This window comes from Geotrypetes seraphini, chromosome 10, assembly GCF_902459505.1.
Source record: "Geotrypetes seraphini chromosome 10, aGeoSer1.1, whole genome shotgun sequence".
In the NCBI taxonomy this organism is placed as follows: domain Eukaryota; kingdom Metazoa; phylum Chordata; class Amphibia; order Gymnophiona; family Dermophiidae; genus Geotrypetes; species Geotrypetes seraphini.
Genome location: NC_047093.1, coordinates 104,834,293 through 104,858,188, shown reverse-complemented (window position 1 = coordinate 104,858,188; position 23,896 = coordinate 104,834,293). Strand labels below are relative to the sequence as shown.

Below are 23,896 nucleotides of genomic sequence, written 5' to 3'. Positions count from 1 at the left end.
GGTGAGTGTGTCTGAGGATCTAAAGGCATCTAAATAGTGTGATAAGGCAGTGGCTATAGCCAGAAGGATGCTAGGCTGTATAGAAAGAGGAATAACCAGCAGAAGGGAAGTGTTGATGCCCCTGTATAGGTCGTTGGTGAGGCCACACTTGGAATATTGCGTTCACCCTCCAGGGATTCAAGACAAAGTTAGACAAGTTCCTGCTGAACCAGAACGTACGCAGGTAAGGCTAGTCTCAGTTAGGGCACTGGTCTTTGACCTAAGGGCCACCGCGTGAGCGGACTGATGGTCATGATGGACCACTGGTATGACCCAGCAACAGCAATTCTTATGTAGTTTTGGAGGCCGTATCTGGTGAAGGATATAAAAAGACTTGAAGCCGTCCAGAGAATGGCGATGAAAATGATAAGGAGTTTGAACCACAAGAAGTATGAGAAGAGACTGGTAGACCTAAATATGTATAGTCTAGAGGAGAGGAGAGACAGGGGCGATATGATACAGACATTTAAGTAGTTGCAAGGTATTAATATAGAACCAAATCTTTTACAGAGAAGAGAAAATGGTAAAACTAGAGGGCATAATGTGAGGTTGCAAGGAGGAAGACTCAGGAGCAATGTTAGGAAATTCTTTTTCACAGAGAGGGTGGTAGATGCCTGGAATGCCCTGCCGAGGGAAGTGGTAGAGGGGAAAATGGTGATGGAATTCAAAAAAGCGTGGGATAATCATAGAGGATCTCTAATTAGAAAAAGAAGAATGTAAATTAAAGAGCTAAGGTCGGTACTGGACAAACTTGCATGGTCTGTGTCCCATGTGTGATGATTTGGTGTAGGATTGGACTGGGGAGGGCATCAGTGGGAACTCCACTAACTTGGAACTGGCCAGACATTATGGTAGATATCCTGCAAACAGGATGGTTGGATATGCTTGAGTGAGCTTGGATGGCAACTTCAGCATTTGGAACCTAGGTCAATACTAGGTGGACTTTACACTCTATGACCCTGAAATATCAAAGAAGAGACAAGTTAATTTAATCATGTATTTTTAATGGGTATAACTAATGGGCAGACTGGATGGACCGTTCAGGTCTTTATCTGCCATCATTTACTATGTTACTATCTGTAAATTTAATCACCTCACTCGTAGTTCCAATTTCAAGATTATTTATAAATAAGTTAAATAGAATCAGTCCCAGTACACCACTATATATCCTCCTTCATTGAGAAAAATGGCCATTTAACTCTACCCTTTGTTTTCTGTCCGATAACCAGTTCTTAATCCACAATTCAACATGGCTCCTGTCCAATGACTCTTTAATATTCTTAGGAGCCTCGCAGGAGGAACTTTGTCAAAAGCTTTTTGGAAACCTAGATACACTACATAAACCAGCTCACCTTTATTCACATGTTTATTCATACCTTCAAAAAAGTCAAGCAAATTGGTGAAAAAAGACCTCCTTTGGTTGAACCCACGCTGACTGTCTCATTAAATCATGTTTATCTACATGTTCCACAATTTTATTTTTTATAATTGTTTCCACTATTTTGCCCAGCACTGAGGTAAACTAACCAGTCTGTAATTCCACAGATCTCCCCTGGAACCCTTTTTAAAAATCAGTTTAACACTGGCCACCTTCCAGTCTTCAGGTACCAGAGACAACTTGACCTCTCCGCTGCATTTGATCTGGCCGACCATTCCATACTGCTACAGATACATGACGCCATTGGGATCTCAGGCAAGGTCTACAATTGGTTCCAAGGTTTCCTCAAATCAAGAACCTACAGGGTAAAGACCAATGATATCAAATCAGAACCATGGTCCAACCCCTGCGGTGTTCCACAAGGATCACCTCTATCACCTACGCTTTTCAACCTCTTTATTTCCTCCCTTGGAGCCACTTTAGACAACTTAAATGTTACATCCTTCAGCTACGCAGACGACATCACCATACTCCTCCCTTTCGACCCAACAGAGCCCACCACAACAGCAAAGCTGGAAACAACCCTAGATGCAGTGGAAAAATGGATGGTAGACCACAAACTGAAATTAAACTCCAGATCCCCACCAGCCACCAGCAGGAGATCCGAGGAGAGGTTAGCGTGGGAGCCCTTGCTCCGCCCCTCTCCCTGACCAGCGGGGGACCCGACATTAAAAATACAAAGCGCCAACGGCGCACAGCCGTTTGGCGCACCGACGAAGGCGCGCGCGCGCCTTCGTGAAGCGCCTTCGTGAAGCGCCTGCAGGAAGCAGCAAGAAACCCAGAAGCGCTCAAAACCCTGGCACCAAAGACCCTGGCCGAACCTCACCAACAACAATTACAACAAAGTGGTGAGTGAAGCAATCACCCAGAACCCTAAATTCAACCCATACCTCCACTCATACGCTCAACGCAAACTGCATATTAAAACGCTAAATCCACAAAAAATGGCAACGCGTACTCCCAAACTCATTCTTGTCCTCATACTAATCGCCACATTCATAGCAAAATGGAAAACTGCAGGTTACCAATCACACACCATCCCTATACTAACAACAACGCACAGACATGTGCAACATACCAGGAAACTCCATACCCCTAGAACGCTAACTCCATGCCCAATATCTAGCCAAGCTAGCATTCCCACTACCTGGGGAAATAGACCACCACCAAAGCCTAACACAAGCACACAAAAACACCAAACTTCACCAAGAACCACCACCAACACAACCATTACCTCCAACACAAAATTCACTGCAATATCCTGCGCATATATGAACATCAGATCCATCAGACCAAAGGCCGAATTAATCAAGGACTGGCTGATCAAAGACAATATAGGCTGCCTCTTCCTAACCGAAACGTGGCTCACCTCAGATTCAGATCCAAGCATTACTGAATTCTGCCCAAATGGATATAAACTAGAGCTAGTATGTCGAGAAAACAGAAGAGGAGGAGGTCTAGCAATCATAATAAAAAACAATCTAAACATTGAAGTCCTAACCAAGTACACCACCCCACATCTAGATCTGCTAGCTTGCCAAATTTCTTATAACTCACACACAGGAAATCTGAACTGTCTTCTTTGCTACATCACACCAGGGAAATGGAATACCTCTAAACAAGAACTTGAAGAATTCATGTTTCAGAACTCTCTCTCCTCTACACATAACCTAATACTCGGAGACATAAATCTCCACTTAGAAGATCAATCCTCCAAACAAGTTGAGGACTTACTCTCATACCTCAACGCCTTATCCTACCAAATTCTCAACCCAGAACCCACACACGAAAAAGGACACCAACTTGATATAGCAGCTTACTCATTTCCAAATCATAACACACAAAATATCCACATCTCAAACGGTTCCTGGCACCCTACCCTCTGGTCAGACCATTACAAATACACATTCACTATCAACTGAGCTCAAAGCAACAACAAACCCATCCCAAAGAAAACACACATCAAGATCAGACAGAAAATTGAACCTACCACATTCTGGAACACAGTGGATCCCAAAATAGATCCCAACAACCCCAAAAACTTCATAAACAGTTGGCGTACTCTCAGTGAATCTACACTAAATGAACTAGCTCCAATAAAAAACAAAAATAAAATAGACAGACCATCAAACAAATGGTTTGACAAAGAACTCTTACAACTAAAAAGGAAATGCAGACAATTAGAAAGGACATGGAATAAACAGAAACAAAATCACACCAAAACTGAATGGAAAATCCAAATCAAACAATACAAAACCATACTGAAGGAAAAACGAATAAACTACTATTCCAAACTCATCGGCATCGAAAAACCAGACACAAGATAACTGTTTGACATCGTAAGAAATCTCACTGACACCAAACCTTTCCTCGCCACCCAAGGAAACCATTCTCCAACAGCTACCCAATTAGCGGAATATTTCAAACACAAAATCATCACAATCAGATCCACATTCAACAGCTCACGAATCAACACAGACGAGATACAATTTAATCCCACAATAGATGAAGCAATCTCAGCAGATAGGATCTGGACAAACTTCCCAACGATACAATGGTCAGACCTGGACAGGCTTTATAAAAAATACAGCAAATCTTCATGTGACCTGAACAACTGTCCCCCATACTTACTAGCCACAGCTTCCACTAAATTTAAAGCGAGCCTCACACTATGGCTACAAACTACATTAAGGGAAGGTCATTTCCCACCGGAACTAGGCGAAATCATAATTACTCCTATCCTGAAAGATTCCAAAGGTCCGATAGACAATCCTACAAACTATAGATCAATCGCCTCTATCCCACTATACATCAAACTAACAGAAGGTCTTGTCGCACAACATCTCTCCAATTACCTTGAAGACCACCACATACTGCATCCATCACAATCCGGATTCAGAACTAACCATAGCACAGAAACCCTATTAGTAACACTACTAGACATAGTACGACAACACCTTAGCAAAGGAAACAAGCTACTCCTCATCCAACTCGATCTTTCTGCTGCATTCGACCTAGTAGACCATCCCACACTACTCCAAATACTAGACGCAATAGGAATCTCTGGAAATGTTCACAACTGGTTCCAAGGCTTCCTAAAAACTCGAACATATAGAGTCAAGTCAAAAGATCAACTATCTGACCCCTGGTCAAACCCATGTGGAGTTCCACAAGGATCACCGCTGTCGCCCATACTATTCAACCTCTTCATAGCATCCCTTGGCACAACCCTAGATGCCCTAAACACAGTTTCATTCAGCTACGCGGATGATATTACTATCCTTCTCCCCTTTGACATTCAAGACCCCTTAGTCATAAAACGCCTGAAAACAACAATGGAAACGGTAGAAAAATGGATGTCAAACTTTAAGTTGAAACTAAACTCGGATAAAACCAAATTCCTACTACTAGAGAAGGAAAAAAAACCATCCTTCACAGAACTTGAACTAAACACAATCAAGTACCCAATGCAAAGCACACAGAGGTGGAGGAAAAACGACGGGACCTAAGGTGCTTATACGCAAATGCAAGAAGCCTCATGGCCAAGATGGGTGAACTAGAGGTCGTGGCCAAGGGGGAAGACCTAGATATAATTGGAATTACAGAAACATGGTGGACAGAGGAGAATCAATGGGATGTGGCGTTGCCGGGGTACAAGCTCTACAGGAGAGACAGGACCCACAAGAAGGGGGGAGGCATAGCACTATATATAAAGGACTCTATCTACTCGGTCGGGACGGATATGGCAACGAAAGCAGAGGGGCTGGAATCGCTATGGGTCAAATTGCCGGGAAACAAGGGTGCAGGCATAAAACTGGGGCTGTACTATCGCCCACCTGGTACGCCGGAAGGAGTCGGACACGACTTGGAAGCTGAACTGAGACAGGAGTGCAGGACTGGAAGGGTAATAGTGTTGGGGGACTTCAACTACCCGGGGATAGACTGGAGTACGGGTCACTCCAACTGTAATAGGGAAACAGGATTTGTAGAAGCTGTAAGGGACTGCTTCATGGAGCAACTGGTCAGGGAACCGACGCGAGGGAGGGCTACTCTTGACCTCATCCTGAACGGATTAGGGGGGCCTGCAAGAGGGGTAGAAGTGGGAGGACCACTAGGCAACAGTGACCACAACACGATCAGATTCACATTAGAAAGGGGGACACCCATAGTAAGGAGGACCGCAACAACTGCGCTCAACTTCAAGAAAGGGAACTATGTTGCTATGAGGGAAATGGTGGGGAAGAAGCTCAGAAACATCTTTAGGATGGAGACTGTGGAAAGCACCTGGACCCTATTCAGGGACACCCTGCAGGAAGCACAAAGAATGTACGTCCCCAGTTTCAGGAAAGGCTGCAAGAATAAGCGGTCAAAGGACCCGGTTTGGATCTCAACAGAAGTAAAGAGGGCAATAAATGATAAAAAAGTATCCTTCCGGAGATGGAAAAAGGACCCAACGGAGGAAAATCACCAGGCGCACAGGAAATGCCAAAAAGAATGCCACCGAGAGGTTAGAAAAGCAAAAGGGAAATACGAAGAGGGGCTGGCCAGGGAGGCGAAAAACTTCAAGGCATTCTTCAGTTACGTAAAGGGGAAACGACCAGCGAGAGAGGAGGTGGGGCCGTTGGACGATGGGGATAGGAAGGGAGTGATTAAGGAGGATAAAGAGGTAGCTGAGAGGTTGAACACATTCTTCTCGTCGGTTTTCACAAGAGAAGACACATCTAATATACCGGACTCAGAGGAGCTCATGAGTGGGGAACAGGCTGAAAAATTGGAGCACATAGAGGTAAGTAAGGAGGATGTCCTCAAACAGATAGACAGGTTAAAATGCGGCAAATCACCAGGTCCGGACGGGATCCACCCAAGGGTTCTAAAGGAGCTAAGACAAGAAATAGCGGGCACAATCCAGCATGTTTGTAACCTATCCTTGAAAACTGGAGAGGTACCAGAGGACTGGAAATTGGCGAATGTCACACCTATCTTCAAGAAGGGATCGAGGGGTGACCCCGGGAACTACAGGCCGGTGAGCCTGACTTCAATTATAGGGAAGATGGTAGAAGCTATGATAAAGGACGGCATTTGCGAGCACATTGAGAGAAATGGCCTACTGAGAACAAGCCAGCACGGATTCTGTAAGGGAAGGTCGTGCTTAACGAACCTTCTGTACTTCTTTGAGGGAATAAGCAGTCGGGTGGACAATGGGGAACCCATAGACATCATTTACCTCGATTTTCAAAAGGCTTTCGACAAGGTGCCACATGAAAGGCTGCTTAGGAAACTGTGGAACCACGGGGTGGGAGGGGATGTGCACAGATGGATCGAGCACTGGTTGTCGGGTAGACTGCAGAGGGTCGGAGTAAAGGGCCAATATTCTGACTGGCGGGGAGTCACAAGCGGTGTGCCACAGGGATCGGTGCTGGGGCCGTTACTCTTCAACATATTTATCAATGACCTGGAAAAGGAAGCAAAGTGCGAGGTTATAAAATTTGCAGACGATACCAAACTGTGCGGCAGAGTTAGCTCCAGGGAGGAGTGTGAGGACCTGCAAAGGGACCTAGACAAGCTGGAAGACTGGGCAAACAAATGGCAAATGCGCTTTAACGTGGAAAAATGCAAGGTCATGCATATAGGGAAAAAGAACCCGTTGTTCAACTACAAATTGGGAGGGACATTGTTGGGAGAAAGCAATCTTGAGAGAGACTTGGGTGTGCTGGTGGATCCATCACTGAAGCCATCTGCACAGTGCGCAGCGGCCTCAAAAAAAGCCAACAGGATGCTGGGCATCATAAAGAGGGGCATAACAACTAGGACGCGGGAAGTCATCATGCCACTGTATCGAGCGATGGTGCGTCCGCATCTGGAATACTGCGTTCAATATTGGTCGCCGTACCTCAAGAAAGACATGGAGGTACTTGAGAGAGTCCAAAGGAGAGCAACGAAACTGGTAAGAGGGCTGGAACACTGCCGATATGCTGAGAGGTTGGATAGGCTGGGGCTCTTCTCTCTGGAAAAAAGGAGGCTCAGGGGTGATATGATAGAGACCTTCAAGATCATGAGGGGCATAGAGAGGGTGGATAGGGACAGATTCTTCAGGCTGAAGGGGACAACAGGTACGAGGGGGCATTCGGAGAAACTGAAGGGAGATAGGTTCAAAACGAATGCAAGAAAGTTTTTTTTCACCCAGAGGGTCGTGGACACTTGGAATGCGCTACCGGAGGAAGTGATTAGGCAGATTACGGTACAGGGATTCAAACAGAGACTGGACGGATTCCTGAAGGATAAAAGGATCGTGGGATACTGAGAAAGCTAACCAGAAAATAAATATAGAATCCCAACCAGGTCGTGCATGTGCAAGACCGGAGGGCTAGGACTTTGATGGGAAGATAGGACTCAATAGGAAACCAAGGTGGCATGGGGGCCCCTTCTGGTGATTTAGACAGGTCATGACCTGTTTGGGCCGCCGCGGGAGCGGACTGCTGGGCAGGATGGACCTGTGGTCTGACCCGGCGGAGGCACTGCTTATGTTCTTATGTTCTTAAGATTCTGGGAATACAACTAGACAGAAATTGCACAATGCAGACTGAAATCCACAAAATCATCCAAAAAGCATTCTTCACAATGCGAAACCTAAGAAAAATAAGAAAGTTTTTCAATAAAGATCAATACAAGATTTTAGTACAATCCCTTGTACTAAGTATGGTAGACTACTGCAACAGCCTCTACCTATCATGCCCAAACTATATGATAAAACAACTACAGACAGTTCAGAACATGGCCCTCAGACTCATCTACTCCCTCGGAAAATATGACCACATCACTAACGCATACCTAGACTCACACTGGCTACCGATAAAAGCAAGATCACAGTTCAAATTCTACTGTCTACTACATAAAGTAACCCATGGAACAGCACCCAGCTACCTAAACAACCGACTATACCATAACCTAACATCCAGAACAAGGAGAACCCAGAGCCTATTCAACTACCCCCCCACTCAACTGTACCCGACGCAAGAAACCATACGACAGCCTCTTAGCAACACAGGCAGCGAAGATTGACACTACCATCTCCAATCTACTGATCAAAACAACAGACATTAAAGTACAGGTATTCCGAAAAGAAATTAAAACTCATCTTTTCAAAAAACACTTCTCAGCATCTTAACCTCACTATAGCACAAGAAAATACTCTCTAAAGCACAAGATAATGCTCTTATGAACACCATCACTACCACCACAGCAACACCTTCAACATTGCATAACTCTCTACAACATCACGATTGTACTATTACTCATCACAGTAACCTAGTATATAATCTCTCTTTACTTTACAATTCTCCTGGAAATGACCAGACTAACAATTGCAACTTGATACTTTGTACCTTAACGCTCCTGGAGATATCCAGACCTTTAATCTGTAATCCACTTAGAACCGCAAGGCACAAGCGGAATATAAATCACTAATGTAATGTAATAAAACAAAATTCCTTCTGCTCGAAAAGGCCAAAACTCCCACCATTACAGAACTGAAAATTAAAAACACCAAATAACCAAAACAGCCCGAATTCAAACTCCTAGGAGTAACGATAGACAGATGCTGCACAATGCAGTCCAAAATCAATAAGACATCCCAGAAAGCTTTTTTAATTATGAGAAATCTACATAAAATAAGAAAATTCTTTGACCCAGCACAATTAAGGCTAATTGTCCAATCCCTAGTCTTAGGTCTACTGGACTATTGCAATTCCCTTTATCTACCTTGTCCTGCCAACATGATAAAACAACTTCAGACTATACAAAACACCGCCCTCAAACTGATCTACTCCCTGAGAAAATATGATCATATGGTGGAATGAGGATAACCAATGGGACGTAGTACTGCTAGGGTACAAACTCTATAGAAGAGACAGGACCCACAAGAAGGGTGGAGGAATAGCACTATACATAAAAGACACCATTCCCTCATCTGGAGTGGATATAGGACCAAAGGCGGAAGGATTGGAGTCATTATGGGTTAAATTACCGGGAAAAAATGGCCTTGACATAAGATTGGGTCTATACTATCGTCCACCTGGACAAATGGAAGCAAACGACAAAGATCTGGCAGCAGAATTGAGGCGGGAAGGAAACAACAGGAACGTGACAGTAATGGGAGATTTTAACTACCCCGGGATAAACTGGAATATTGGAAACTCGAACTGTGCGAGGGAAACAGAATTCTTAGAGGCTGTGAGGGACTGCTTTATGGATCAGCTTGTCAAGAAACCAACAAGAGGAAATGCCACTCTTGACCTAATCCTCAACGGAATAGGGGGACCTGCAAAAGAAGTGGAAGTAGTAGGACTACTAGGAAACAGCGATCACAACATGATCCAGTACAAATTAGGAGTAGGTACAGCAAAAGGGAAGAGAACCACAGTGACAACGTTCAACTTCAAGAAAGGGAACTATGATGCTATGAGAGCAATGGTAAGGAAAAAACTCAGAAATAGCTCAAGGAAAAGAGAAACTGTAGAGCAAGCCTGGTCTCTATTCAAGGGCACAGTGCAAGAAGCACAACATATGTACATCCCCAGATTTAGAAAAGGGTGCAAAAGAAAACCGAACAAAAGACCCTGCATGGATAAACAATGAGGTGAAGAAAGCGATAGGAGACAAGAAAAATTCATTCCGGAAATGGAAAAAGGGCCAAACTGGGGAAAACTGGAAGGAACACAGAAAACGCCAAAGAGAATGTCATCAAGTGGTTAGGAGAGCGAAAAGAAAATACGAAGAGAGGCTGGCCAGGGAGGCAAAAAACTTCAAATCGTTCTTCAGATATGTTAAGGGGAAGCAACCGGCGAGGGAGGAAGTAGGACCGTTGGATGATGGAGACAAAAAGGGAGTGATAAAGGAGCAAAAAGAGGTAGCCGACAGGTTAAACAAATTCTTCTCATCAGTCTTTACAAGCGAGGACACATCCAGGGTACTAGAACCCGACGTGATCTTCCATGGTGATCAAGAAGAAAAACTGTCAACAATAGAGGTGAGCCATGAGGATGTCCTCCAACAGATAGATAGATTGAAAAGTGACAAATCACCAGGCCTGGACGGAATCCACCCTAGGGTACTAAAGAACTAAGAAATGAGATAGCGGGAATACTCCAGCGAGTTTGCAACCTATCCTTGAAAACTGGAGAGATCCTGGAGGACTGGAAGATGGCAAATGTTACACCTATCTTTAAAAAGGGGTCAAGAGGAGACCCGGGAAACTACAGGCCGGTAAGTTTAACATCGGTTCCGGGCAAGATGGTAGAAGCACTGATAAAGGACAGCATCTGCGAGCACATCGAAAAAAATGGGCTGATGAAAGCGAGCCAACATGGCTTCTGCAAGGGAAGATCGTGCCAAACAAACTTACTGCATTTCTTCGAGGGGGTGAACAGCCAGTTGGACAAAGGGGAACCCGTAGACATCATTTACCTCGACTTCCAAAAGGCCTTTGACAAGGTACCCCATGAGCGGCTACTTAGGAAGCTGTGGAACCACGGGGTGGAAGGGGACGTACACAGATGGGTCAAACACTGGTTGGCGGGCAGAAGACAGAGGGTTGGAGTGAAGGGTCACTACTCGGGCTGGAGGAAGCTCACGAGCGGAGTTCCGCAGGGGTCTGTACTGGGACCGCTGCTGTTTAATGTATTTATTAATGACCTGGAAATGGGGACGAAATGTGAAGTTATAAAATTTGCGGATGACACTAAACTCTGTAGAAGGGTTAGAACTATGGAAGAGTGTGAAGACCTACAAAGGGACCTAAACAAACTGGAGGAGTGGGCAAATAAATGGCAGATGAACTTCAATGTAGGGAAATGTAAAGTCATGCATATAGGGAGAAAGAACCCAATGTTCAGCTACCAAATGGGGGAATTAGTATTAGAGGTAAGTAACCTTGAAAGAGATTTGGGTGTACTGGTGGATTCAACAATGAAGTCAACGGCACAATGTGCAGCAACCGCGAAGAAGGCAAACAGAATGTTGGGTATTATTAAGAAGGGTATTACGACCAGAACAAAAGAAATCATCCTGCCGTTGTACCGGGCAATGGTGCGCCCACACCTGGAGTACTGTGTTCAGTATTGGTCACCGTACCTTAAGAAGGATATGGCAATACTTGAGAGGGCCCAGAGGAGAGCGACACGAATGATTAAGGGCATGGAAAACCTTTCATACACTGAAAGATTGGAGAGGCTGGGGCTCTTCTCCCTGGAAAAGCGGAGACTCAGAGGAGACATGATAGAGACCTACAAAATCATGAAGGGCATAGAGAAAGTAGAGAGGGATAGATTCTTCAAACTTTCAAAACATATAAGAACAAGAGGGCATTCGGAAAAATTGGAAGGGGACAGATTCAAAATAAATGCTAGGAAGTTTTTCTTTACCCAGCGTGTGGTGGACACCTGGAATGCACTTCCAGAGGATGTAATAGGACAGAGTACGGTACTGGATTTCAAGAAAGGATTGGACAATTTCCTGCTGGAAAAAGGGATAGAGGGGTATAGATAGGGAGCTACTGCGCAGGTCCTGGACCTGTTGGGCCGCCGCGTGAGCAGACTGCTGGGCACAATGGACCTCGGGTCTGACCCAGTGGAGGCATTGCTTATGTTCTTATGTACAACTGCCTTCCTAGACTCTCACTGGCTACCTATGCAAGCACGAATTCAATTCAAATTCTACTGTCTATTATTCAAAGTATTAAACAGCTCTGTCCCCTCCTACCTAAACAACCGCTTAAACCAGATCCTCACTTCAAGACAAAGAAGAACTCCGAACCCTTTTGCCTTCCCTCCACTCAAGGGCACTCAGCGCAAGAAGATGTTTGACAATCTTTTGACAAGATGTTTGACAATCAGCAAAACTTAACCACTCCATCTCCAAACTGCTGACGGCAACGGGCGACCTCAAACATTTTGAAAAGAAATCAAAACCCTGCTTTTCAAAAAATTTATCCAGATATCTTAACCTCCCCTTCCCCCTCCTCCCAGATAAATTTTCCCCCAAAACCTCCACTTAGGTAATTTCTTCCTCCCCAAAACACCAACCAAGTATACAGATCCCTGAAATGTAATGTAATCTTATTTGTACTCTAACTGTAATCTATTTATTATATCACACAGTAACGACCAGTCAATTTACTATCTAATTTGCAAGTTCTTCTGGAATTTATCAAACTATCTCTCCTCTTTTGTAACCAAAAAAAAATTGTTGTAACTTCACTGGAAATGTCCAATCAGCTCTTTTGTAATCCGCCTTGAACTGCAAGGTATAGGCGGAATAGAAGTCCCTAATGTAATGTAATGTAATGCTTACAGATCACTAACAGATTAGCAATTTCATGTTTGAGTTTTTTCAGTAACCTGGGATGTATACCATCCGGTCCATGTGATTTATCACTCTTTAACTTGTTGACTTGGCTTAGTATGTCTTCCAGGTTCAACAAGATTTCTTTCAATTCTTCCACCTCATCACCTCATTTCTGGCTCAGGAATATTTTGTACATCTTCTTCCGTAAAGACCGAAGTCTCTCCACTATGGCCTTATCCTCCCTGAACACACCTTTTTCTCCCTGATCATTCAATGATCCCATGGATTCTCACAAGTTTTCTGCTTTTGATGTACCTAAAAAAATTGTTACTATGAGTTTATTCTTGTTTAGCTTTCTTTATCAATGCTTTGAATGTAACTTGCCAGTGCTTATGTCTCTTCTTATTTTCTTCATTGGGATCCTTTTTATGTGATGTTTTCTTGGCTGTAATAGCCTCTTTCACTTCACCTTTTAACCATGCCGGCTCTTTTCTTCTCTTCTTTCCACCTTTTTAATACGTGGAATAAATTTGGTCTGGGCTTCCATGATAGTATTTTTAAACATCCACACCTGGATTACACTTCTGACCTTTGCCACAGACCCTTTTAGCTTCTTTTCAACCATTTCCCTCATTTTATTGCAGTTGCTCCAAGTCTGCAACTCTAGCCTCAAGGGAACAGACTTGTTCTGAAAGTCAGGACCTTTTTGCAGTGAGCACACATAATTTTTCAACAACTGGGAGATAATCATACATGCGACACTTGGTGCAAAAGACTGGATATATCCCCTCTTGCTGCTGGACTACTGTCTGCATCTTATTATTGAGCTGCTTAATTAAATCCTATTATGTTAAACTGGTAGAGAGAGCCTTAGGATAATTTGTATGCTTTATTTAGTGTTTGAGTTTTGACAAGTAATGAAATGTAATTAGAATATGTAATAACTTGTTCATATGTTATCCTAAGTAGGATAGCTTTGTGGACAGGGGAGTATCTAGAAGGGTGCCTAGAACTGCCATCTTAGTATTGGCTGAGGTCGAGGTAGCTGCTTCAGGGTTAGAAATATTAAGGGCCTCTAGTCTGGAAAGTAAAGGAAAGCAATTCCTCCTTCCTGAAAACCCTAATTGCAGAGCCTTCCGCAAAAAGATTCACAAGATCCACCTTGAATTCTCATCAATGTCATCTCCCCCGCCACCCCTGCCAACTGTCTACTCTATCGACCTCCCTTCAACAACCCTTATGACCCTTTCTTCCTTTTCTGAAGTTACAGAAGAGGAAACTACTCACCTTCTCTCCTTCTCCAAACCCACCACCTGTTCCTCTGATCCGATTCCTACCTGCCTATTTGGATCCATCGCTCCCGCTGTAATCACTCCCATCTGTCACATCCTCAACCTTTCGCTCACTGCTACAGTTCCTGATGTCTTCAGACATGCTGTAGTTACACCCCTACTTAAGCCCTCGCTAGACCCTACATCCCCCTCCAACTACCACCCTATCTTCTTCCTCCCCATCCTGCCTGGACTTCCTTTCCTCTCTTAATATTCAAGTTTTCAAGTTTTATTAGGATTTTATATACCGCCTATCAAGGTTATCTAAGCGGTTTTACAATCAGGTACTCAAGCATTTTCCCTATCTGTCCCGGTGGGCTCACAATCTATCTAACGTACCTGGGGCTATGGAGGATTAAGTGACTTGCCCAGAATCACAAGGAGCAGCGCTGGATTTGAACCCACAACCCCAGGATGCTGAGGCTGTAGCTCCAACCACTGCGCCACACACTCCTTGATCCGCTTCAATCAGGCTTTCACAGTCTTCACTCTACTGAAACTTCCCTTGCTAAAGTCTTTAACGATCTGCTCCTGGCCAAATCCAATGGACTATATTCTATCCTCATTCTTCTCGATCTGTCTGCTGCCTTCAACACTGTTGATCACCACCTCCTCGACGTGTTGTCCTCACTAGGATTCCAGGGTTCTACTCTCTCCTGGTTTTCTTCCTATCTCTCTCGTCATACCTTTAGCATATGTTACGGTGGATCCTCCTCCGCTGCCATCTTGCTGTCTATCAGCATACCCCAAAGATCTTACTTGGGCCCTCTTCTCTTTTCCATATATACCCGCTCTCTTGGTACGCTGATCTCCTCTCATGGTTTTCAATATCACCTTTATGCTGATGACCCCCAGATCTATCTCTCCACGCCGGATATCTCTAAGGGAATTCAGGCCTGAATTTCATCCTGCCTGTCTGACATTGCTGCTTGGATGTTTCGCCACCATCTCAAACTGAATATGGCTAAAACTGAACTCTTTATCTTTCCACCTAAACTCACCTCCCCCTCCTGCCCTACTATATTTTGGTGAATAACACTATCCTCCTCCCTGTCTCGTTGGCTTGCAACCTTGGGATCAACTTTGACTCCTCTCTTTCCTTCTCTGCTCAGATCCAACAAACTACCAAACCTGTTATTTCCTCATCCATATTATCAAAATACGTCCTCTTCTCTCTGAACACACGACCAAAACCCTTATCCACGCTCTCGTCACCTCGCGCTTAGACTACTGCAACGTACTTCTCTCAGGCCTTCAATCCATTCAAAATTCTGCTGTGTGACTCATATTGTGTGAGAGCTGCTATTCTCACATTACCCTCTTCTCAAGTCACTTTATTGGTTCTCCATCCATCTCCGAATACATTTTAAACTCCTCTTGCTGACTTACAAGTGCATTCGCTCTGAAGCCCCCCCCCCAAATCTCTCTTTACACTTCCTCCTCCCTATTCACGGTTTCGATGTTCACGGTTTCGATTATCTGTGTTTTTTTCCCCAGGCCCCCCCCTCAGAATCACTCGTTGTCATCAAATAAAAATGGCCCCAGGACTTGGAGGGAGGCGATCAGAGGCGATCGGAAGCGGTGGGGGGGACGATCGGAGGCGGAGGGAGGCGATCAGAGGTGGCGGGGGGGGGGCGATCGGGGGTGACATGGGGGCGATCGGAGCTTGGACCTTACTTGGTGGTCTAGCAGTGACGTGGGGCAGGAGTGATCTTCCTACACTCCTGCCCCATGCAGAGCTGTGCTGTGAGTTCCTGTGGTCTTACGAAACTACAACAGGGAGTTCCTGTTCTAGTGAAACCATAGGAACTCAGCAGCATGGCTCTGCAGGGGGCAGGAGTGTAGGAAGATCTTTCCTGCCCTGCGTCACCGTTAGACCACCAGGTAAGGACCGGGGATGGGTCAGAGCCGGCCACAAGTTATTTGCGATTTTTCTCTATTCGCGGGCCGGCTCTGCCCCTAACTCCCTTGAATAGGGAGAGAGAAGTGTACTTATCTCCCCCTATGCTCCTCCCTGTAATCTCCGTTCATCAGGCAAGCCGCTCTTATCTATACCCTTCTCTTCCACTGCCAACTCCAGACTCCATCCCTTCTTTCTTGCGGCGCCATATGCTTGGAACAGGCTGCCTGAATCAATACGTTGTGCTCCCTCCCTAGCAGCATTAAAATCCAAGCTAAAAGCCCACTTTTTTGAATCTGTTTTCAACTCCTAACTTCCATTCACTGCTGTCAGATACCTATACCCACTGTATCATTTCCTCTACCATAATCTCCCCAACCCCGAAATGTCCTGTCTAAATTAGATTGTAAGCTCTTCTGAGCAGGGACCGTCTATTGTATGTTAAAATGTACAGCGCTGCGTATGCCTTTCATAAATAGTAGTAGTAGTGGGGTAACTCCCCCCTTCTCTATGGCCTCCACCAGGGATTCAGAGTCTGATGTTATGGACCCCACGTCTGTTGACCACTGAAGAGAAGGACAAGCTCCCTGATATAGGGTACACCTCCAATCAATGGAGTTTGTATGCTGGGTCTCCCAAAGTCAGTGAAGCCTCCACTGACAGTCCCATACTGGAGTTAGTCTGTTTACAGAGATATGCCTGATGCAGGAGGAGAATAAACTCTGGTGAGAAAGGCACTGGTGTCCCTGGGGCTCCTGGGATCCCCAATGCTATACTACTAGGGCTACACTACCCAAGGGCTGCCTGATCAGCCAGAGGAGCAGAAGAACTTCCTTGGTGTGCTGCCTGCTGCTGCTGAACAAGGCCCTTTAGCTCAAGACTGACAGAGTTCCCCCCTGACGAAAGACCATCTAAAATATCCTCTCTTACTGAGTGGACCAACGCTGCAGTGGCCCTATGCCCCTGCCACCAGGGAACAGCTAGCATGCCCCTGCCACCAGGGAACAGCTAGCATAGAGGCTTGATACTGCTTTCCACTTTCCACAACAGGAGCAGCATTTTATGTGGTTGGTGGCTCATGACCTTTTATTGCTATATTCCAATCTATATATCACAGGAGTATTCTCTCACACTGCAGGAGGCTGCCAGCAGAACAGAAAAATGCCATGGGAAACCACAGAGACTGTAAGAAACAGGGCATGGTTGCTACTCCCCCAGCAGGAAGCAAAGCAGCAGGAACACTGAGGCACTTATCCCTGGCTGCTGTTGTAGGCTTTGGTCCCTCAATACCGCAACAATAGGGCTGCAGGTCCATTTTGGAGGCAATGCTGGCTCCCTTGGGTTTGAGGCTTCAAACAGGCTGCTCTGCAATCCTTCAGGAGAGGAGGGAGGATGGGAGCCAGTCGCACTGGGATCTAACGGAGGTGGGAATTGACCTGGTGCTACCTATGCCATGACCCCAACCTGGACCCTCTGCTCACTGAATGAAATTTGAAAACAGGAGCACGGCCAAACAAATCCAGGAGAGTGGGAAATATTCATTTATCCACCTGTGGGAGATAGAGAATACTTATCCATCCTATATAGCAGAGAGAAGTTCATTGTGCTCTATCTCTACCTGCTGGTGGGAGACATAACCCATTTGTTTGTATTCATCTGCTGGAATGACAGAGAATGCTTGGTAAACACTGAAAAATAAAAGTTGTTGATGTTGGGAGAGTTACCACTTAAGTCCCAATTAGAACTTAAGTGGCCAGGCTTCACAGCACAGGAGTTGTCATTTTTATTTAATCCACAAGCCTGCTCATAGGACCTATAGGAACCCCTGAGGAAGACAGTGTCGAATCATGGACCGTGTTGGGTCCATATGTTTCTAGTGGTTTAGGCCCTAGACATTTTTATGTGGATTATCTATTTGCTCTAATAAAGACTTCATTTTGGCAGTGGCGTACCAAGGGGGGGGGGGGGAGGGAGGCGGTCCGCCCTGGGTGCAGCCTTAGGGGGTACATAGCCGGATAGGTCCTCTTACCTTTATGGCGCTTTTGCCTGCCTGCCAGACCTGCCCGACCGACCAACTGCCCTGTGGGCGCAAGACTAAATTACCTTCTTATAGCAGCTGGAGTATTGAAGTTGCATGTGGCTGTCATAAAGGTCATCTCTGACGCAACCGGGGTGGTGAATGGGATGGCGGTGATGGGGTGGTGAAGGGGATGGTGCAGTGACGGGGACAGATTTTTTCCCCGTGTCATTCTCTAGTGCTTACGTCAAAAGCTTCCCTCTGATTCAGCTTCCTGTTTCTGCTATTGACTGAGCACCGCGTTGCCAATCTGAAGTTCTGTTAATGCCAGGGGTAGGAGGCCCATTGCCGATCTTAAGTGTCATTGCAGGGGGGTTGCAGATCTTGTTGCCAAAATCGGAAAGGTGAGGAAGGGAGAAAGATGGGCCTATGGTAGATGGAGAGACTGAGAGAAGGGGGCAGATGATGGAAGTGGGGAGAAAGGGGAGAGAGAAGAGGGCAGATGATGGAAGTAGGGGAAGGGGCAGATGATGGAAGTGGGGATAGAGAAGAGGACAGATGATGGGGAAAAGGATTGAGTTAGGGAAATACTGGAGGGGGTGAGGGAAAGAGGTGGCGAGCTGTAGGTAGACAGTTAAAAAAGGAAATTGATGAGAGGGTAGTAATCTAGATGGATGCAGAAAATAAATTGAAAAAGAAAATGAGGAAAGAAAGGGATTGCAGAAGAGAGGTAAAGGAAGGAGAGGAGAGAGATGCCAGACCAATGGGGGTGAAAGGAGAGATGGAAGGAGGAGGCATACAGTTTCTGTAAGGGGCATAGAAGGACAGAAGATGCCGGAGAGGCAGAGAGATGGCAGACAGTGGATGGAAGGAAGACAGTAACAAGATGAGGAAAGCAGAAACCAGAGAAGACAAAGGTAGAACAAAAATTCTCTATTTATTTATTGCTTTAGGAGACATGTGTCACTATTTCTGTGGTGTTGCATTTTATGCAGAGTCCAGCTTCTTGCTTGTTCAATTTAACCTTTGTCTATATATTTCTATTTTATCCCCCCTTTTACAAAACTGTGGAGAGTTTTTTAGCGCCAGCCGTGGTGGTAGCAGCTCTGATGCTCAGAATTCTATGAGCATCAGAGCTGTTACCACCGTGGCTAAAATCCACACTACAGTTTTGTAAAAGAGGGAGGGGTTAGTTTGTGATGACATATTCCATACTAGGTGAAGGTGTTTTCTGTGTTCTGTGTGTTCGAAAGACATGGTTTTCTGTTTGGATTGACGGTGTAGGATTGATCTGTACTAGTCTGGCTTGTTTAGTGGGTGCATTGATGTACTGCTCACTGCAATATGTAAGATGCTGCCTTTTCCTAGGTACTCATGTGTGACGTGTGGCTTGTTACTAAAAATCATGTTTTTCGTACAGATGGGGGGCGGGGGCCAAAAAATGATGGGCCCCGGTGTCACATATGCTAGGTACGCCACTGCATCTTGGACATCAACTCTCCACAAGTTTTTTGTTTCTGTCTTGCATCCCTTTTGTGGAGGGATCAGTGTCAAGTTTCTTGTTATACACATATAAAGCAGGCCCATATTTTCTTGCTAAGCCATGGCTGGTTATGTCTGAATAACGCTTTAAGTGGCTATGTGCTAGCCAGCGTTGAAAAATTTGGAAATTCAATGCTGGTTAACAGAAACAGCCCGGCAATGAATATCTGGGTTGAACACCGTCAGCAAGCAGTTAAAGTGCTGCCCACTGCCTGCTAAATATTGGATGGTATCTTTCTATGCACCATTTCCACAAGTAAAGCTCTGGTTTACCCATGGAAATAGGCTTTTTGATTACTCCCCACCTAACACACAGTTAAATGTTTTAATATATGTTACTAATGTGCTTACTTTTGCCTTAGTACAAAGATTCAAAAATATCACTCCAAAACAAAAGCACCACACAAGCCAAGAAAGCTAGCTTATTAAGCGAAAGATAAGCCTCAGACAAATGGAGAGGTATACCCACACTCTTCCACCAAAGCATCATAGGCAAAAAACTTTCACACAAGTTTAAAGTTAGCAGGTGGGAGCAAAAAATAGCCGAGAATGATTAATGGTAAAAATCACTGAACACAATCAGGCCAGGCCGACGATCGTTTCGTGGCCGGTAACCACTGCTTCAGGGACTTAGTGCCAAATCCAGGCTATCAATACGCAGATCCTAACTGTGCTTTAAACTACATGTTCCTACATGCTAACTTTAAACTTGTGCAAAAGATTTTTGCCTATGATGCTTTGGTGGAAGAGTGTGGGTACACCTCTCCGTTTGTCTGAGGCTTTTCTTTCGCTTAAGTAATAAGCTAGCTTTCTTGGCTTGTGTGGTGCTTTTGTTTTGGAGTGATATTTTTGAATCCTTGTACTATACCTCCCTCCATTCCTCCCTGTTTTTTTGTGGTTGTACACTTACTTTTGCCTTAACATCAATATAATTATTTTATTTATATTTTTTTGCTCTGGCTCTGTTCCTTATTAGGCCTCCCCTTTTCACCGCATACTTCCATCTCCCTTCAGTATCATAATAAAATGTCCACTCACCTCCCCAACAGTAGGCTTCTGATCTCCCATTCCTACTATCAAGATGCAGTCAGCCTGTCGAATGCAGCGTTGGGTCCAGGGAGTCAGGCTACTGTCTGACTGGTACAATACTATACGATGATTATCCTCCTGCTGTCCTAACCAGCTCGACAACCTATACTCATGCACACTGCAACACAAAAGTTTTGAAAGGTACATATCTTAGCATTAAATACAAAAATTATCCAAGGCTCTTGCATATTCAAAAAGCACTAAGGGCTCCTTTTACTAAGCTGCGATAGCGTTTTTAGCACAAGCAGAATTTTAGCGCGCGCTAAACCTACGCTACGCAGCTAGAACTAACGCCAGCTCGATGGTGGCATTAGGATCTAGCACGCAGGGCAATTCAGTGCATGCTAAAACCACTATCGCAGCTTAGTAAAAGGAGCCCTAAGCTTTAGGTCAAAGTAGATCAAAAAATTTCAGAAGCTGATCTCCTATGACATGTTAATCAGCTCTGAAAACTTATATCACAATTGTTATAGACTAAGACTATGTGCAAATGCCTATTTTTGATTCATCCAAGATCTTATCAAAAAAATTTGAATGTGGATAGGCTATGGTAGGGGCATAAAACCTAGATCCCCGAGGACTTTAGTGATTTTCTAAAAACAACAAAAATATTCACCACAAAGTGCTAGGTCAGGGCCAGTGGTGACTTCCACCTGTCACTCTTACTTTAGTGAGAAACAAGGGAAGCAATTTGCCATAGGTTGAAAAGGTTCCAGGTCAACAATTTGGTATGGCTTGGCAGAAAATCAGCAATGCTCAAGTATCACACTCTGTTTAGCAGAATAACCAAACATTCACATAAAATTTGATGTAATAAACAGGTCAATAAAATGTTAGGAATTATTAAGCAAATGGAAAACCCCCTGAGAATATTATAATGCCTTTGTACAGTGTGACCAAACTTTAAGTACTGTGTACAATTCTGTTACCACCTTGGGTAAAACAGATATAACAGAATTAGAAAAGATACAGAAAAGGGGGACAAAAATGATAAAGGGGATGAGTTGACTTCCCTATAAGGAAAGGCTAAAGAGGCTAAGGTTCTTCAGCTTAAAATACTGAGTAGTGTGGAAGAGATAGACATGAAGTCCAAATTCTTGATAATGCGCTACTGCCGCCTAACTTAATTGTTTTAATTGGCTTAATTGGTACACTAATTGGTTATGCCAATTAAAAAACAATTGTAATTTTTTTAAAAAATGGAGGCACTCTAAAAGGCCGCCAATATCCCATCCATGAAGGTGCTTTACAATGTCTAACACTATTGTAGGCAGTTAATACCAGAAGTGGCATTAAGCATCTTAAAGCACCTACATGGACATGATTCTCATGGAAAATAGATACCAGAAATGTAGGCTTCTTCATGTACATTTCCGGCTCCTATCTTCCATGTAGCCATGATTTGTAAACAGCACCATTGTGTGATGGCACACGATCAGTGGTCATTTTTAAGGTGGCTGCTGATAATGGCTCTGTTTATAGAATCTGTGCTGAATTGCTTGTTTATGTTTTCCAATAATATTAAGACTAGGGGGCACGCAACGAAGCTTCTACATAGTAAATTTAAAACAAACCACAGAAAATATTTCTTCACTCAATGTGTAATGAAACTCTGGAACATAAGAACTGCAACTGCTGAGTCAGACCAGTGGTCCATCATGCCCAGCAGTCTGCTCAGGCGGCGGCCCTCTGGTCTAAGATCAGCACCCTAACTGAGACTAGCCCTACTAGCGCACGTTCTTGTTCAGCAGAAACTTGTCTAACTTTGTCTTGAATCTTTGGAGGGTGTTTTCCACTATAACAAGCCTCTGGAAGAGCGTTCCAGCTCTCTACCACTCTCTGGGTGAAGAAGAACTTCCTTATGTTTGTACGGAATCTATCCCCTTTCAACTTTAGAGAGTGCCCTCTTGTTCTCCTACCTTGGAGAGGGCGAACAACCTGTCCTCATCTACTAAGTCTATCCCCTTCAGTACCTTGAATATTTCGATCATGTCCCCTCTCAATCTCCTCTGATCGAGAGAGAAGAGGCCCAGTTTCTCTAATCTTTCGCTGTACGGCAGCTTCTCCAGCCCCTTAACCATCTTAGTCGCTCTTCTCTGGACCCTTTCGAGTAGTACCGTGTCCTTCTTCATGTACGGCGACCAGTGCTGGACGCAGTACTCCAGGTGAGGGCGTACCATGGCCCGGTACAGCAGCATGATAACCTTCTCTGATCTGTTCATGATCCCCTTCTTTATCATTCCTAGCATTCTGTTTGCCCTTTTTGCTGCCGCCGCACATTGTGTGGACAGCTTCATCGACTTGTCGATCAGAACTCCCAAGTCCCTTTCCTGAGAGGTCTCTCCAAGTACCGCCCCGGACATCCTGTATTCGTGCATGAGATTTTTGTTACTGACATGCATCACTTTACATTTATCCACGTTGAACCTCATCTGCCATGTCGATGCCCATTCCTCGAGCTTGATTATGTCACGTTGCAGATCTTCGCAATCCCCCTGCATCTTTACTACTCTGAATAACTTCGTATCATCCGCAAATTTAATCACCTCACTCATCATACCTATGTCCAGATCATTTATAAAGATGTTGACATAGGTACGACGAGCGAGGTGATTAAATTTGGAATTTGTTACTAGAGAATATGTTGAAAGCAGTTAGCTTAGCAAAGTTTTAAAAATGTTTGGATAATTTCCTACAACAAAAGTCCATAAACCATTATTAAGATATACTTGGGAAAATCCACTACTTATTTCTGAGATAAATAGCATAAATCTGATTTATTTTTTTGGGATCTTGACAGGTACTTGTGACCTGGATTGGCTACAGTTAAACATAGGATACTGGGCTTGATAGACTTTCGGTCTGTCCTAATATGGCAGTTCTTATGTTTACATCAAGCCCAGTATCCTATGTCTAACTGTAGCCAATCCAGGTGATAGGTGCCTGGTAAGAGCCCCAAAAAGTGGGACTGCTATACAAAAACTACAGACAAACAGAATACTACACCTTGGTCACCCACAAAACAGACAGAGACCCTCATCAAATACAGAACTGAAATAGAAATTCCAAGACTCAACATGTACTATTACACTGGAGAAAAATAAATAGAAATGCATTTCCTCTTATACTAAACACAAAAAAGACATTCACAGTGCACATTTCCCAAAGCTAATATAATCCCATCTAACTTCTACTCTAAT

At 44.4% G+C, this 23,896-nt stretch overlaps 1 protein-coding gene across 1 annotated transcript in view; it reads right to left on the bottom strand.

Moving 5' to 3' along the window:
- The window catches only part of PNPLA7 (patatin like phospholipase domain containing 7), an 864,087-nt gene that overhangs the window by 189,157 nt on the left and 651,034 nt on the right, over positions 1–23,896 (bottom strand). The window contains exon 24 of the mRNA XM_033959965.1: positions 20,646–20,814. Coding sequence (XP_033815856.1) covers positions 20,646–20,814 — 169 coding nt within the window. The remainder of the gene's footprint in view (positions 1–20,645; positions 20,815–23,896) is intronic.